The sequence below is a fragment of the Eleginops maclovinus genome, chromosome 2 (assembly GCF_036324505.1).
Source record: "Eleginops maclovinus isolate JMC-PN-2008 ecotype Puerto Natales chromosome 2, JC_Emac_rtc_rv5, whole genome shotgun sequence".
NCBI lineage: Eukaryota > Metazoa > Chordata > Actinopteri > Perciformes > Eleginopidae > Eleginops > Eleginops maclovinus.
In genome coordinates, this window is record NC_086350.1 from 22998800 (window position 1) to 23017022 (window position 18223).

An 18223-nucleotide genomic window follows, 5' to 3' on the forward strand; every position below is an offset into this window, starting at 1 on the left:
AGAGAGGCCAACATCAGCAACAGTGATTGATGGGAAGTTGTCAAGATCCTTTGAACATTCTTCTCCGTTTAACAGGAATCCTGCTGTCAATCAAAACCAAAACAACATCCATGGTGGAGCTAATACATTTTGCAGCTCATTTGTGAAGTTTACCTGGCAGAAAGATATCCAATGTCATATAAAGACTATATATAATTTCCATCCAGATTCTATTTTCTACAAGTAAGTAACAGCAAAGACACCCAATTTAAGAAGGTTTCATATAAAAATTATTTTATTTATTATCTTTTCATTTACTTGAAATGTACTTCAAGTTCACTACTTTATACACCGTTTACCACTTCTTCAAATACCAGAGCGTTTTTTTCCTTTTACATACAAATGACAAGACTTATTTACACACTTGCATCCAAATTTACAGAAACATCAAAATATTCTCGCTCAAGCAACCCCTGTCAACTCTGGTGGCTAAACAAAAGGAAATATTAAATATTCACAATCACATATCATGATGGACATTGTCCTGGTTTCCTGCACATAGGATTATAGCTTTCCAGGTTTCTTTTTTTCTTATATATAATGGTCAAGCTGGATTTTATGTTACATTCCTGATCATTCAGTTTCGTGATCATATGGTGTTCAACAAACTGACAGACGTGCCTTTTGAAAGCTCTTCATCTTACCCATAGACTGTATGAAATTGTTTTCTGAAAACAGGCAGGCTGAATGCAGATTTTCAATAATAATATGCAACAAAAGTACAATCACTGGCAGAAACACCTGAGGCTTTCAATCAATCATCTCAGCATGGCAAGAGGCCTTTGTTTGTATGCAACGAAGAACAATAAAGCCAAATGAAAACAACACACATCGACACTGAAGGAGAAATAGGCATTTGTGTGGTTAAGTCCATTGTAAGGCCATGAGATGCAAGTTTTTGGAGGGGCCTCTTCATAGTTCAGGGGCCATTTCTTAGGCCCAGCGTGGCCGATCATAACTAGAGAGGTAAGGGGCTCACATCCTCCCGAGGACCTGCATGACGGCGATGGTGGTGCTCTGTCCGAAGATGAAGGCTCCGCAGAGCAGGGTCACCCCTCCCCACCCTGTGAGGACCACTCTGGAGGGGGGAGATACAAGGAGACATAAAAAAGTGATGCAAATGCTACTTACCCATCATTAAAATAAACATGTATGACACTGTCGGGTTCACTAATACAATTTAACAACTGCCGCCAGATGGTACTGAAGAATGTTAAGAGTCTTTTTCCTGTAATTTTTTAGGCCAAATATTCAGATAAACTTGTATCAAAGAGTCAGACCTTGTCAAAAGCGTTTCCCCCTGCAACCAAAAACTTGCCTGACCATAAACATACGGCAAGATTTTTTAATTCTGAATTGGTAATTGGAGTTGTGACACTGAGTAGGAATATGATCTTTGACTCAAATTGTGGTCTTAATTGCCACGATCAGCATGGTGTAAAAGTTAAGAGCGTGTACGAGAACCCCCTTATCTCCGCCATACACCCTCACCTCTCCACAGGTAAGCCCTATTTGTTGCACTGTTTATAACAATTACAAAAGAGAAACCAAGAGTACACAAAGTCTATTGGTGATTTAGACGTTTGTGGAGCCACACAGAAGTTGTAAACAACTTTCACATTTTATGGAGCCAATATGCTAGGTGTCATTACAGGAGGCCTAAAGAGTGGTGCAGGAATGAGTCGTAAAGGCAGAGATGAGTTAAGCACTTTAGGCCCCCTTTTTTCAAAGTCATTCTTTTTTTGAATGAGACTTTGGTAAGATGCCTGAAATAAGGTCTGTGGTTAACTCCTGTTTTATTCTATGACGTAAAGCAGAAAGAAGTCAACTGGTGAATGTCTGAATATTTACACGTCATAACCAGTGACCAAGTTAGACTTCTAAATGCCATCACGCCGAACATCAACCGCCTTTAGCTAAATGGATGTGGATGGTGAGTCATGTGACTGATGGCATACAGCTTTTAGTTCAGCCAATAGCATTTATGCTTCAAAAATAAAAATAGTTGTGCTTAAATGTTGGGATTATTCTGCTGACCATAAACGTGCAAGTATCAGATATTTCAGTGGTTTGATCTGAATGTGTCAGAGGGTCTTAAACATGCAGACTGAAATGCATCACCATCCTGAAAGCCACCAACACAAACACTTTTTATTATCATACATAAATATTAGAGGTTGCTTCAAGAGGGAACTTTGTGAATATCCCTAATTTATTTACCTACATTTATACTCTGTCTCGAGAACTTCTTTGGATTTCCACGCAGACGTTTATTTGCAGTACATTAACATTTAGATGAAGTTTATTCTCACCTGGTTTTGAAGGAGACCGGCTCAGACTGCATGGCAAACATCAAGCAGAGTCCTGTCCAAACACACCACAGGGTTTAAGGGCTGAACCACATCGGAGAGGATGTGAATCTGTGGCGGGAGTGTTACCTGGGAAGATGAAGATGAAGAAGGCGCTGACCCCTCCGATGACGCTGATCACTTTGCTGATATCCGGTATGAACGTGGCGATGAGCAGTGTCACCACGATCCATAGCACCGTCAGGACGATGCGGCTGCGGCTTTCGAACTCCGCAGACACCACGCCGTCCCGCCTCCGCCGGCGACTCAGTAGGGGGTCCTGGATCACGGATCTGATGCAGGGAACGGGAGGGTGTTTGATCAGTAAGGTTACAGACTGTCTCCATGCAGCAAAACCCACAGTTGTGTTCAAATATTATTTTCTGTTTCGGAAGGTTCCTAACAGAGAGAAACGACCTGGAAGTATGCAAGTGAGAACAGTTGGAATTGTAACGATGAAATGAAAGGAGCTAGGATTTGGCCTTTGTTTTTTCCTTTAGATTAGGACACATTTAAGCAAATTCGAAAGGAAAGGTGATAAAGCCATTACACAATTGTTGCAAAACTGGAATTACAAATATTATGCTAATCCCTGTAAATATGGTGTTGGGGGTGATTCTTAAGCCAGATTTGTTATGTTGGAATGGTCACAGGCACAAAACAACAGTATGTGTAGGCCCCACAGGTTTAGCCTGTACTATATAACTTGGAATTTCAATATTTCTCGTTGTCCATGTTTATAAAGCCCGCAAGAAACAACATGATAAGAACCCAAGAGATGAAGCATCTAGATGAGCTTTTAGAAAAAGTTATTCACTTCCCACGTGAGGCGCAGATCAATAACATCCTGTGTCGCATCATAATTATGCGGCTCGGTCCTTCACATCTATCCTCAACCACATGACATTTTCTTGGAGATTAAAGGAAACAGGTAGGGGTTTTTATGGCTATTTAACCATTGTAACCCAGGCAGAGAAAAGTTATAAGTACTAAGACTCAATATAGAATTCTTCATTCAGACTTTCTTTTAAGGACGTTTCAGTATTTATTTATTTTTGGCTGTGAAATTGCTTATAGCATTCATTTTGACAATGGTGGAGGTTTTCTTCTTCACATTTTGCCATTTTCCTGGTTTCCACTAGGGTTTTGTTTATTTTTTCAATTATTGGCACATTTAAGATAGTGGAAAACAAACAAAAATGGAATAACTGTTTAGTTAGATAAAATACTTGCATTTGTTTGTTGAATAAAAAGAGATTCTTGTTTTGTGTGATAACAAAATGTTTTTCAAAAAAGGGATACAACTCTGAACTCATTTTGTAGATTATCATGACTTGATGAAAAGTTAAATCGATTTGACTCTTTACTTTTACTTTTGATGCAGACATTTTTAGGACATTAGAGCAACGTGCTCTTAAATGTAGGTACAAGGGTTAATACTTGAAATGAGGGATTATTAAATAACATAAAAAGTAAAAAGACTGATACAGTTCATCAGATTCAACAGAAGCGACATGAGGCTGACCTGCCCAGCAGCAGGATGATGGGATAGATGGTGATGATGGAGAGTCCAAACAGCAGTCTGGCGATGAGCATCAGAATGTCATCACTGGAGTACGACATCAGAATGTCTGCTTTCACGTCCTTTCCAAATGTCAGGTACCCATAAACCCCTGAAACAGAGAATAAACAATGCTAACGTGCTGACATTCATCCAGTATGTTGTATCGACCCTTAGAGAGGGGGTTGGGGGCCAAGGAGCTGATCTGACCTGTGAGGGAGTAGATGATGAGACAGAAGATCATGGACACCACGGAGATTAAGACCCAGTGAGAGAGCCGCTGGTTCTCCATGCTGCTGTAGATGGCGATGGACGCCTCGTGGCACTGGAACACAGACAGGTTATCAGAAGGGGATATTATACGTTATCATTTATTATTTCAATTTTCACAATGTAGTAACTATATAGTCATTGATCATAGATAAAGATTTGTTCAACATATTAACAATGTCAGCAATTTTTTTAGATTGCACTTCAGAAAAAAACTAACCCGGCCTGATATTAACCACTTAGCGACTTGTAGATTTTTTCCTAAAGTGTGATTTGTTTGAGTAAAACTCAGACTAGATACGGACCAAACAGGGACTAGTTTTTGGTCAGATTGTGTCCTTTTCTATCAGTCATCCTTGGATTTTCTTTCATCTGTCTGGAGCTCACAGTGCAGGATCCAAAGGTCTTATCTCTGCAGCTGTGATGAACTGATCCGAGATGGGGAATAAAATGAAAGCTACGGGCTCTGATCCGCACAAGGTGCGAGTTAAAGCATCACAGAGGTCAGGATACAGACTCTTGTCCCCACTTGATCCCAGCTGCCATCTCCCCTTTTAAATCTCGCTCCCCCCCCCCTCCCCCCTCCCCCCTCCTCTCAGGATCTCATCAGTTCTCCTTTCAAGCCTCTGCAGAGCAATCACTCACCCCGAGGGAGCGAGTCTGTGTTTGTGTGAGAGGACATGCATCTGTCCCTTCGTACCCTCCTTTTATTAAATCCAGCCACTATACCTCAGGGGTTACCTTGGCAACCCGTGGAGTTGCACATCAGTCTCCTGTGCTTCAGATTCACAGAAAGATCGTTTTTTACCGTACTGCACCCTGCTATTAAATATGAAAAGCTCACTGAGCAGAGATCCGGCCGAGCTGCTGACGTTTACTTCACTTTAACACACACACACACACACACACACACACACACACACACACACACTAAAGTACAGTTCCTTGTAATTATTAAGAAAACCCACAGTGTTTGCCATTGTCACATCAGAGACATACAGAAGCACTTATTTCCCACTTTTAGTGGTAGGCCCTACGGATGGTGTGGTTTTATTTTCTAAAAACGTATGCCTCAAACCCGATACAAGGGAGGTAAATGGAATTTATTTTGTGCTGCTCACAGCACTGAAACATTATTTTAAATTACAGTCAACAGCAATGTGTATTTCCTTAATTCCAATGGTAACTGTTCAGTTCCATTATTATGCAGAATAAATCAATAGACAGACATATTTGCATTTTCTCAAATCATGTACTTGCATTTGCTGTTTTGAATGCAAAACAACATCCCAATGTGAAGTATGGAAACATGTACTATGAGCACCCAGGTATTGCTCCAGTAAACACAGCACTATACAAATAGAAGATATGCATGTGGGAGGTTTTATCTTCACATTTAAGTAACATACTAGTTTACCGGTATTCCAAAAGAAGCAACTTTTGAATTTCTAGGGTTAATTAAACAGCAAGTGGTGATTTCGTTCTATAAATGATAGCAGCTAGCAAGCTAACAAGTTAATAGTGGGGACCATAACAGAGCACAGCAGCTGTGTGCGGTTCAAGCAAGCCCCCAGAAAGTGCTTCGGACTCTGAGGAAAATATTCGTTGTGGCCAAACGGCGGTACTACAACATCCATATCAGTCCGTGACGTCACTGGGCCCAGAAAGTCTTTTTCCCATAGACCTACATTGGGAAAGAGACGTCTGTAAAATCAGCGGATCATTTTTTTTAAAAAACAAAATAAGCAACCCAGTATGAACTTTTCTGTAGCCCTAGGTCCTTAAAGTTGTAAAATGCACTAAAGAAAATCCAGATGTATTTTGTCTTAATTATTCATTCTACTGAGCCGAGAGTGGGAGGTCGGGGCGGGGCTTAAGGGGAAACTCAACTGCGCATATCTATGGCACCACATACTGGTATTTCTGCTCTGACAGCCAGGCATGATGGGTAATTTGTGACGTTTTGCTCGAGAATCTCAGGCCATTTTCTCTTCATGCGCCAATGAGCAGCTCTCATAGGAATGAATGAGGGTTCAAGCCCTCAGGAAGCATGAACTCCGCAAAAGCAAATATCCATAGCGGTCAAACAGTGGTACTATATTTTACTTCTAGTCCGTGACATCATATGAGCCCAAAAATAGTTTTTCCCGTTGACTTGAAACATCTGTAAATGAACTCGTACTTTTTATTTGCTAAATAAACTACCCAGTACAAACACTTATAGCACGTGTTTGATATTATTAGGGTCTATCATGTGTTAAGTGTGCTACAATCAGAATCCAGAGTAATTTTCCTTCTCCAATCATTTGACTGAGTCGATACTCAGCAGATCGGAGACACTCAGGTAGGCTTGCTCTATGGGCCCAGGGCCCCTGATGATCGGGACACAGTTTTTAAATCTACCCACTGAGCAACTTTCATAGCAATGAACCGGTGAGATTAGAGGAGATATCTGTAGAGTAAATTTGAAGATACTGCCAGCTATGGTTGTTAACCAAAATAGCATGCTTCAAAACAGTAAGGTCATATAACCAAACAATGTGGGTGTACATGTTAGAAGCACTATGGCATTTCAAACAATATAGCATTTTAGTACATGAAAGATAATAGCATCAAGCTTTTAAAATAATACCCATCATTATAACCAATTAACATTTACTGTAGGTCCATGGCAGCGTAGCACTTAACTCAAACACACACTGTTTTTCTCAGTACCATTGTAAGACAATCTACCTAAAACAATACCCATCATCTCTCAAAGCACAGCATTTATATACCTGTTCAACCCTTCTGCCAGCAGGCAAATAGCTTAAGGTGTGCTCTATATGGATTTATATTCCAGCCGGTAGCCAGCTTCTATTAATGGCTCGTACCAATTCAAGTTCTGATAATTTCACATTTCTGTATTTGAAAAAGAAATCCATAACCTTTAGTTTATGCACACCTGGGGGTAAATGAACTAAAATGAGAAATTAAGAAAAGATTGATTCACATTTCATAGATCTGAACTCATTTTCATCTTAATGGTTTGATTATTAACACGTTTACCTAAACATGAAGCAGATGTAGGGTTGCTCAATGTGTAAAGAGTAACTAATTACGATGAGTTAGACTGATATTGCAACTGCGACATGATTTGCGATATTGTAGGAAATGATCATTTTTTAAACATTATTCAGTCATCATTGAAAAATAGATTAAAAATGTATCGTGGTGTGATTTTTTTTTAAAGAGGCTTTGTACCAAACAAGGATTTTTTATTAAGTCTGTAGAAGTCCGGTTGTAGGCCAGGTATTCTCTGAAGCAACAATATTTTTTAGATTTTCTTTTTTTTTTACGTAAAAAATATCAACCCTAGCTAGATTTTTTAAGCGTAACCACACTCAAATAATCTACAATATTCTATTAGTCAACAGTTATTTCCCACAGTACTCAGTGACTAATGTACCACACTCTGTGGCCTCCAGCCTTGCCACAGCATGATGTTCCAAACACATGTTTAACACAGTGTCAGAGATTCCATGAATACATTTCACATGTGCTGTACTCACTTGGAAGCCAAAGCAGATGGTGGGGATGACGCTGAACATGGAGGCCCACGAGCTGATCCTACACACACAAACAGGAAGGAGAGTCATTTTCTCTCAGAGATGCCAAGAGGGCGTCATTCATAATAGATTGACATTTACAGAAACTTCTCCATATGGTTTATATGCCAATGATAAGCACAGGAGTTCAAGGAGAGCAGCGAGGAGGACATGTAATCCGCTCCGTGTGTGTCCTGCTGGCCTGGATTCAGGTAAGATTTCAGGATAAGACATTTCTTGGAGGTGACCTCATTTTATACATTTCGGAATAACATTAAGATGAAGTACTTTTACACAGGGACATGGTTTTGGTGTGTATTGGTGCTTACATGAACACAATAAGAGGGATTAAGTTTTATAAAAGGAGCAAATATGTAACTATTTTAAAAACTACATTTTTTACAAGAAATATTAATATTTTTAGTACAATAAGAGCAAGACAATTTACTCTGAGAATAGAACATGTGCAGTAGATTAGAATTGAAAGTTGTGTTGAGGTAGCATTTAATAAATTAGAAAAATATAAAGAGTAATATGCATTCACAGTATGTACAATGTGGGATGGCTCACATGATGTGCGTACATGTAAACTTGTTATGGGGATTAGTTTATTCAAGGCATAAAAAAATCCCACCCTCACTCCAGAAGTTTGAAAATAGATTTGAAAATGTACCGATTAGCATTTTGTTCTACTTCTATTATTGTAATTAAGCTACTGAGGTTTCAATCATGCAGACAAAAGTAAATACAGGCGGCTAAGCATGTACTCAAACACATTTGGTCATATCATTTTGACAGATCCAGACATAAAACTAATTTAAAAGAGACAGAGCATTTGAGACTTATGGGAATACAATAATTGCTTTAGGGCAAAGTATTAAATCCCTCTAAAATCCTTTTTATTAAAAATGGAGTCAGTCAGCTTAGCGTTGTGTGGAAACTGGTGTTGAGGGAAGAAGTTAGCGTTTCCAAAAAGGTAACAATGGTATTTTTACCAATTACCAACCACCATACAAACACTATAACAACACGATTTATGTGTGATGCATACATTTTCTACAGTTTACAAAAGGCCCTGTTATGCTTTTTGTTGTTTTTCTTTCCTGTAGTACGCTCTTAAGGTTTCTGTGCATGTAAATGGTCTGCAAAGGCTTAAATCCCAAAACCCAGCGGGAGTTTCTCTCCTAAACACCCCCCCTACTGCCTGAAACGCTTCCATTGGAAACATGTCACAGTAGAGGCACTAAATACAAATATGAACCTGAAAATGGGCAGAATATGTTTGTCTACTCATTTTGTTTGGCTGTTAGCTGCCCAGACTCTTTGCTGTTAGCTTGTATGTTTAACCACAGTGGGAGAAAAAAAGGGTTTCAGATTCTTCTTAAACCATTTTCCCTACTAACTTTACTTCTTCTTTACGCTAACCTGGCTGTTCCTCTATATTTATATCTGCACAGACGTGAATTGTAACTCAGGAAAAGTGAATAAAAAGCCGGATGATATTTTCTAAATGAATATACAGTGGAGGAAATAAGTATTTGATCCCCTTGCAAAACATACCTTAGTGCAGGGGTGCCCAACCTTTTTTGAACCAAGATCTACTTTTAAAGTTGATAGTGTGTCGAGATCTACCAAGCCATATCGAAAGCCATAGCGTAGCCACAATTAATTGTGCACCTATATAATAACACAAAGATCAAGTTTTAACAATAATAATACATTTATTGAAGTAAATGTACGTCGTGCAAAGAATAAGCACAAGTAGGCCTAGGACTGGCCCATAACAACACAACAATATACAACCCAATTAATACAATGCCTAATTTAAGTTGGAAAAGTTGTTCTCTACCCTAGTGGGACTTCTGGCACTGAGAGGAGGAAGCTAGTCTCTCATAGTCTGGACAAGAGGAGCTGAGTGCCAGCCGTAAGCAGGCCGCAAGGTGGTCATCAGTCATGATGGATCTGTATTTTGACTTAATGATTTTCATATGTGAAAAGGCAGACTCGCACAAATATGTTGATCCAATTTCTTTGCAGTTTGTCTGAGGTTGAGGTACTTCTCTTTCTGCATTAGATTCCAGATATATCCCATATTGTCGAAAACCATTCTAATGAACACACATAGCTGAGCCACATCCACAGCATCAGTGGATTCATCGAATTGCAGAGAAACACACTCACATGTGTCAATATCATTCCTCAATTGCTGTTCAATATCCTCCGCCATTCCCTCGCATCGCCGTGTAACAGAATTTCTTGATAGCTACACATCCTGAATAGCAGAGACAATCTCCTTTCGATTTTTAAAAATCGGCAAAAAGCGCATCTGCGGCTTCCATGAACGCTTCTTTCACAATCTCACCATCCTTGACATTTCTTTCCTTTTGCAAGAACACGACAGACACGATAAGAAGCTATGGTTGCAGCCTTACTCGTGGTATTGGGCCTGGTAAAAATGGACTGTTGTGTTGCTAGCTGACTTTTCAATTCCTTGACTTTTCGGACGCGCAGTGGTGATTTAGCTGGGAAGTTTGTATCGTAGCTCTTGTGGACCGTCTTGAAATGCCGCTCCAAATTCCCTTTCTTTGGTAAAGCCACATTTGCATTGCAGATAAGACAGATGAACTTGGCATTCGAATACACGAAACAATAATCCTCCTCCCACTCTGAATGAAAATGATAAGTTTTAGATGTTTTAGCTTCTGCCGCCATGGTAGTATCCACTCGCTCTAGTCAAGCTTCTTGCGCCCTTCCGAGTCCTTAGTTAGAACCTAGCAACCATACCATGCGTGCGCAGATAGAAAGAAGCGCGTGAGATTTTTTCTGTGATTATGCCTGATCTACTTTACTATAGCTGTACAAATCTACACACTGCTTCACGCGATCAGCAGTTCATTGTGCCTATTTAAGATGTTTTAAGTTGGAAGTTTTAATGTAGGCCTATTTAACACAACAGTAGGAGGATAGCCTACTCACAAAATGTTCTCGCGATCGACTGGAACTCAGCCCGTGATCGACTGGTAGACCGCGATCGACTGGTTGGGCACCCCTGCCTTAGGGGAAGGAGGTTATCAGCCAATATTTTACAATACATGGCCCCCCTCCATCATCCCCTCGGGTAATAGTCAGCATTTCTGTTCCTCCAAACAAGACATGTTGAGTTGATGTCTAAGATGTTGATTTTGGTCTCATCTGACCACATCACCTTCTCATAAGCCTTCTCTGAATCAATCAGAGGTTAATTGGCAGACTTCAGACGGCCTGTACATGTGCCTTCTTGAGCAGGGGCGCTGAAGAATTTGTATCCATTATAGCGCAGTGTGTGTTACCAATAGTTTTCTTGGTGACTGTGGTCCCAGCTGATTTGAGATCATTAACAAGTCCCTCCTGTGTAGGTCTTGGCTGACCCCTCACCTTTCTCATGATCATTGATGCCCCAAGAGGCGAGATCTTAGATAGTGGAGCCCCAGATTGAGGGCGATTGATGGTCATTTTGTGCTTCTTCCATCTTCTAATAAACAAACCAGATGTCTCTCTCTCACCAAGCTGCTTGCTGGTGGTCTTGTCTTCTATTCCAGTCTTTGTGCTGGTCTACAATCTTGTCCATGATGTCCTTAGACATTAGTTCCACCATGATCACCAGACCTGTCTCTGGTCTTGCCATTGGGGAGAGGTTGTAATCTGATTTATTGACTGTTGACTTTTATCCAGGTAAAGAGTTGACATCCGGAGTACTTTCTCAAAGCGAGGGGACTTATTCAACCGGTCCGTGGGAGACAGAATTCTTGTTGGTCCCCCGATTAAATGCAAATCAATTTATATCTTTTTTTTAATCTACAATTCTAGATTTTTTTTATATTCTCTCACGCTGTTAAATAAACATACCATAAAAATTACAGACTGTTCATTTCTTTGTAAGTGGGTAAACTAACTAAATTGGCAGGGGATCAAATACTTATTTCCCCCACTGTAGCTGTGAAAGACTGAAAAAAAGGGAGTTCATTAAAGCTTGGATACTTCAGTGCACTCCTGTTGGAAGAAATGTTTCTTAGAAGAAACTGTTTTAATTCTACTAGCCATTGTGAGCAAAGAGATTGTTTGAGTCCCTTCATACACACACACTTACCCGCCGGTGTAGAGAGGGGTGATGTGAACTATAACAGAAGGCGTGGTGTGGTATTTGACGATGATGGCAATTGCCAGGTAGGTTGCAGCCACAGTTCCCAGAACACTAAAGAGAGGAGGGAGACATTTAGGTCAAAGTGAGAGGGATGACTGGAACCTGCTGCAGGTGGCAGAACCCTCAGAGTCACATCGTCACTTATATACACACACACACGACTGTGATAAAGGCTACTTCCCTCAGCATCAGTACTCTAATATTTTAAATAGGTGAAAGTAGCAGTACTAAATAATTAAAAGGGAAAGTCCTGCATCAAGATCTTAATTAGTTTACAGAGCAAAATTATTAACACCAAAATATACTTGCATACGCGTCATTAAATGACTGGATTATGATTATTGATGCATTATCACAGCTTTTATGCATTTTAGTTATTTAATGAGATTTCAATGTTTATTTATTGGTTGACTAAAGCTGTCAAAAAGAATGTAGTGAAGTTAAAGTAAAAAGGGTCAGAATTGTAAATTTGTAAAAAAAGTCCCTGTATAATTCGCAATTATTTTCCTCACTTAATCTGCTATTCTAACCTCAGTATTAGTAGTGGAAGTTGTACTACCAAAATCTTAGTACAAATGTATAACATCAAAATATACTTATGTACCAAAATTAAAGTAAGGTGAAGTACAAGTTACAAAAGAAAGATATATATATATATATATATATATATATATATATATATAAATGTGATTAAAATATATACAGTATATATATATATATACTGTATATATTTTTTAATCACATTTAACCTCATCATTTACGCGCATGGGAGCTCAATATGTGGTGTCTATTTTTTGCCGCTGCCTTTAGTCAAATTCCTATCTTTCACTGCACTGTAACATTTACTTTTATACCCTGCTTGTTCTAATGGGTTTTCACCTGGGTTTTTAAATGTCTTCAAATGTCTTTGTGTTTCTTTTGCACTATGTATTAATGCTTAACAATTCTTTAGTTTCTTTGCCTATGCATTTTAAGTGGTTTGGCCTTCTATAGTTTTCAGGGGTGGTCAGATGATCTCCTATGGTAATGTGCCTGTTGGGTTATGTGATGATCTTGTGTATAAATTGGACATTTTGGCATGAAGGTGGCACTGCAGAAATCTCATGGACCCAGAAGTATATTCATTGAAATTGCCTGAAATATTTGCACTGTAGATTATACATTTATACATTTCATGGAAATCTGGCCACAGGCTCTAAAGATAACCTGTTATGCATCGACCTAATGGTGGGGCTGAATAAAGATGGCCATGAAATAAGATGGATAATATGCAGTGAGAGGGTCATTAAAGCAAAAAGAACCCCTTAAACTCCTTAAAAATCCAAACTGAAAAACATCTGTTCCAGTAAGTCTTGTTTGTAAATCATGCAAAGGGACAAACACATCACACACACAGATTCCAAAATGGGCATGGGTGAGCTGACCTGATGTATTTCTGGATGCTGATCTCCTTGGGGATGGACAGCGGCAGGATGAGCAGGAGGCAGAGCAGCACCAGGGCGAAGCGCTGGTCTGTGTAGAAGTGGTATGGCATCTCAGTCTCCGGTAAACCTGATATCAGCTCATACAGGGAACCGCACACTGAAACCAGAACACACACAACATGCAAGCGTCATACTACTTAATCGGAGATGTAAATAAACTGTATCGTCCCAAAGATAAGGACTAGAAGGACACATTTTCTAATGATGCAACTCTAATGCAGCATACTCACGGTTCCGTTCCGTTGCGTTGACGCTTGCCGGTGGGCGTGTCTGGCGCTTGGGGTTAACGCAACCAACAACCAATCACATTAACCTCCCGCCCCGGACACATATACACGCGGTTTGATTGGTAAAAGCTTGTACTGGCATATTTGCATACGCTGGATTTGATTGGCTGGCGCCTCTGTCGACGCTTGAAAAGTTGGAACTTTCAACTTTCTCAACTTTCAGCATGAGCAACGGAGCCAAAGCGAAGCAACGGAACCACAATGCAGTTCGTCAACGCTTTACGTCACCCCATTCAAAGTGAATGGGAAGGTGCGTCAAGCGTCAACGCAACGGATCCGTGTGGACGGGTCGTAAAAGAAAAATATTAGTGGCCCTTCCCCCAGAACCTGGTCCATCAGTTTAGACTCAACACTGAACACGTACCTCTGCCCTTTAACTGAGAGGTGTCAAAAGCTTGGCAAAGTCATAGCACATTCATCCTCTCTAACAGGAGCACGGGGGGGGGGGGGATTATCGAGCCGTTTTTAGTTCAATAGTTCAAGCAGGACACAGACTTTAATTAAAGAAGTGGTCATGACATTCCTTTTCCAGTGACCTTGGGCTCATTTATAAAACTTTCCAGAGAAACTATACTTACTTTGTGTACGTTAACATTGGGATATATTCTCTTAACACTTGTGTTTGCATACCAGTGCTAAAAATAAAAAAAAGGTGTGACCCTTCCCATTCTAGGGCAGCACAGCCTATCACTATTTTATCAAAATCTAAATTACAATCATGGGTAAAGGCAAAATATGTGAAAAACGTTCAGAATTAAGTATTGTGATGCTGTAGAGAACTCCAGGCCTAAAAACAGCAGCTTTTTTTTATTACAGAATTAATTAATCAATTGTTGTTGGTACAGATCTTCCATAGATCATTTTAAAATATTGATCAATGAAAATGCTAAACATTTTTGGAAGATGATCATTCCCTCAAATATAGCGCATCATATAGCATTTCCATTTCAGTCAAAATAATTGAAATTAGTTAATTTTTTTAATTGTGCAGCCTTCCACTGGATTCAATTAACCACCTCAAAATCTGTGTCGCAATCTTTGCGTGGTAAGAATTTTATGACCCGTGTTGTGCCCTTAAGTGAAGGGTATTTATTGGGCTGAATTTTGTTGAAAAACCTGGCACATACACATAAGAGCAGCTCAATAGCTCATAAAAACAACTACAGGTTACTTCAGAAAGGTGGTCTGTTCAACTCAATTGAGTTATTTACAAAAATGAAGGATCAGACTAAAAACATTTTACAAAAAGGGCAAAAATCACGACTTCACTGCTAAGGTCTGTACCCTCTCCATACTCTCCAACTCACACTTCTCCAGCTGGTCGTCCACTATAACCAGGAAGGCCACAGAGATCACAAAGAGGTTGATGACGAAGCAGATCTCACACAGCTGGCCGATGGCGGGCCCGCACACGTGCTTCACCACAGCCTGGTATGTGCACTGGCCACTGATGGAGGAGGAGTAGCCAAGGATGATCAGACCACTGATCAGGAACACCAGGGACACCTGCGGGGGGGTTAACTAATTGTAAAGTTTAGGACTGTATAAGATAATCATAAGAATGCGAAATGTGTGTGTCTGAGAGCTGGCGACAATGTTTGTCCAGGGAAGATCTCCTGCGCTCAAGGGCAGACATTATCCTAAACTAAGAAGACATATTAGTTCGGACCCGTGTATGCCTTCATTCTGACGGTGAAATGCCCTCTTTTGCATTCAAGACGGAGAAAGGACACTATTATGGGAACTAATTGTACCATATTGGTGTATGAAATGACTACTTCATTTATTGCAAGAATAATAAATACATGTATCCTGATTATTGAAACTCAAGCTGGTGTCAGGTGAGCACTTTTTTTTTTTTACAGGACCAGATTCTTCAGTCACATTCAACTTTGGAATTGGATGCATGACAGTATACCATATTGGTTTCTGATCACATCAGTAGAGAAGACATAACATCCATACATCACACAACGGCCTTATTTTGTGCAAAGAGGGCAAGATGACAAATCATAAGTACGGAGGAGCCAAGAACCAGGATGAAATGAACTTCACCAAAATCTAATTAAAAAGGAGCTCCTTTCCTTTACTGCCAGGGGATTTATCCAAAAAGACAAATTGGGAGTCAGAAAGGAAGACAGCTAGGGCAGGCAGTGAAACCAGGAGAATATAGAAATGACTGATTTTCTACTAACTGTAGGACAGTGCTTCTTGGATTTATCCATAAGTCAGGCCAAACTTCAAAACTAAAGTGCAAAGAATCCAAAAGAAGAATGTCCCTCATCCCTCGCTCTACTACCTGCCTCATCAAAAAGGCCCAGATGACCCACTGACAGTGACTTTTTATCCACCCCACAAACATTAAGCATTACATTAATGCACATCATGTGAACAACATCTTGTTCATTCTGAATATTGTGAGCCATGGTTATACTCAACTCTCTGTCTACATTTCCCACATTTTTGCACACGTCTGCAGAGCCCTCCACTTTAAAACATAATAGAGTATTTTGCCATAATTTCATTGTCCTAAGTATTTTTGTTTTTTAAGCTTTTAATGTTTTTTTGTATATTTGAATTTAATTTTGGTGTAAATACTTGTCTTTATTGCTAATATGTTTTTTTAAATACTTCTTTTAATTATCTTTATATTTTTTACCTACTATTGCAACTTATTTATTTAAGATTATTTATGTTCGCACCAGCAGACACCAAACCAAATGCATTGTATGTGTCAATGAACCTGGGCAATAAACTTGATCCTGAGTCTGATCCACATGGGAAATGGCCCAATACAAAGGAAATGTGCTGGAATTTGCAGGGACTCTGGGAACATGTCATTCATGACTTAAACAGAGAATCAGGTTAATTTCTGGGTTAAAGTGATGACCCAATGGGGTTAAAAGGTTATGCACAAAGAGCTGTGATTTTAAGGGAAACGACTAGGATAATTACAAATCTATTTCAAAAGTGCATTGGTCGGAGTGGCATACTTGAGAAACATCAGAAGAAAAATGAAACGAAGATGAAGATAAAGCGGATTTAAAAAGGTTCTAGTTTTTAAATCTAACATGTCCTCTCCTGTCAGGTGGAACAGATCACAATCTCCCTAATTGATCTCAGTGGCCCTCAGTAGGCATCTCCCTACAACAAACTTCCCAAAAAGAGAAATATAAAGCAAACAAATAACCTTTAAAAAGCAGTTTTACTGTAAACTGTCGAAATATCTAGCAGAACCCAGCATTGCAGATAAACATCATAATATATCTTCTGGAATATCATGTTTTAACATTTTAAAATGCCCACCAGCTCCACCGCAACTGCGCTGCGGATGCCTCCGGCCCTCTCGAAGGCCCAGGGGAAGTTGAGCAGCCCCGCTCCCAGGGCGGACTTCAGCATGATGAAAATGGCCCCCATGGAGCCCAGACGAGGTTCGGCGGCCACGTCCAGCCGGGGCTTGTTTGAGGCTGAAGCCAGCAGGCTGATGCTCTCTCTGGCTAACTCCTCCATGCTTCGACCGGCGGGAAACTCACACGGGGGCACACTGACACACACGCCCGCTCACAAGCTTCATACACACACCCACACGAGCTGCCAACCACTCCCCGGGCCCGGTACTGCTCTGTGGGCCGGGCCGCTCACTGGGCAAGGTGAGCCCGGGGGAGGAGGAGGAGGCGTGGGCCCGCCGGGTGGAGAGCTCCTGCTGCTGCCTTCAGGTGCTGTCGGAAACTATGACGAACCCTTCAAAGAAAAAAGGAGAACTTTTTAGGCTTTAATGAAGTTCAACACACTATAAATATATAAAAAGAAAAATTGCGTCGACTTGCCATAACTTAAAAGCAACCGTGCTCTTGATTTGAGACATCTTTATTTACCCCATTGAGAAAAAAGGGTCATATCAGAAACAGCAACAAGATTTAAACACAGAACAAGACAATAAGAGTTCACACAAAGTTAATAAGAATTACAAAAATGACATTTAATGGTAATCAAATTAAATGTGTCAGTATCAGTAGACGTTAACATGACAACAATATGAATAGGTCAAACAAAAGTAACTGAGTTTGCATATATATATATATCAGAGAGAAATAAATCACAAAATGTCTATGCAAGTAAAAGTGCAAGTCCAAAGTAGGAATGTGTAGTGCAGGTCTTACTGTATGTGCAGTGAAAGTTTTAACGTTGAGCAATAACACCAGAAAAACAAGAAGAAAAAGATTGAAGGCCTACATTGTTACATTTTGAACAACTATTTTCTGTATCCCCTGATTGAAGTATATTTATGGAGCCCCTAAGGTCACATGGAAAGAGAAATAGCATTCTCGTGCCCACAAGAAAGTTTGTATGTACACAAATGTGTATGTGGCAAAAAAACATCTCTAGCATAGTTTCATTGAACTGAACACATTTTTTGCTCATAAGCCAGTGTAATGGTTCCGAGAAATCTTGTAAATGGTGTTTTGC

General features: G+C 39.9%; 1 protein-coding gene across 1 annotated transcript; it reads right to left on the reverse strand.

Annotated features, from left to right (window-relative positions):
• Window positions 1-252: 252 nt before the first annotated feature.
• On the reverse strand, window positions 253-17485 carry slc38a8a (solute carrier family 38 member 8a). Its single transcript, XM_063900266.1, has 10 exons — window positions 17063-17485; window positions 15064-15262; window positions 13410-13566; window positions 11932-12036; window positions 7770-7827; window positions 4159-4273; window positions 3913-4060; window positions 2478-2680; window positions 2352-2403; window positions 253-1117 (listed from the first exon to the last, which is right to left on the reverse strand). The coding sequence occupies exons 1-10, from the start codon at window positions 17264-17266 to the stop codon at window positions 1015-1017; spliced, it is 1344 nt and encodes a 447-aa protein (XP_063756336.1). The 5' UTR covers window positions 17267-17485; the 3' UTR covers window positions 253-1014.
• Window positions 17486-18223: the final 738 nt, after the last annotated feature.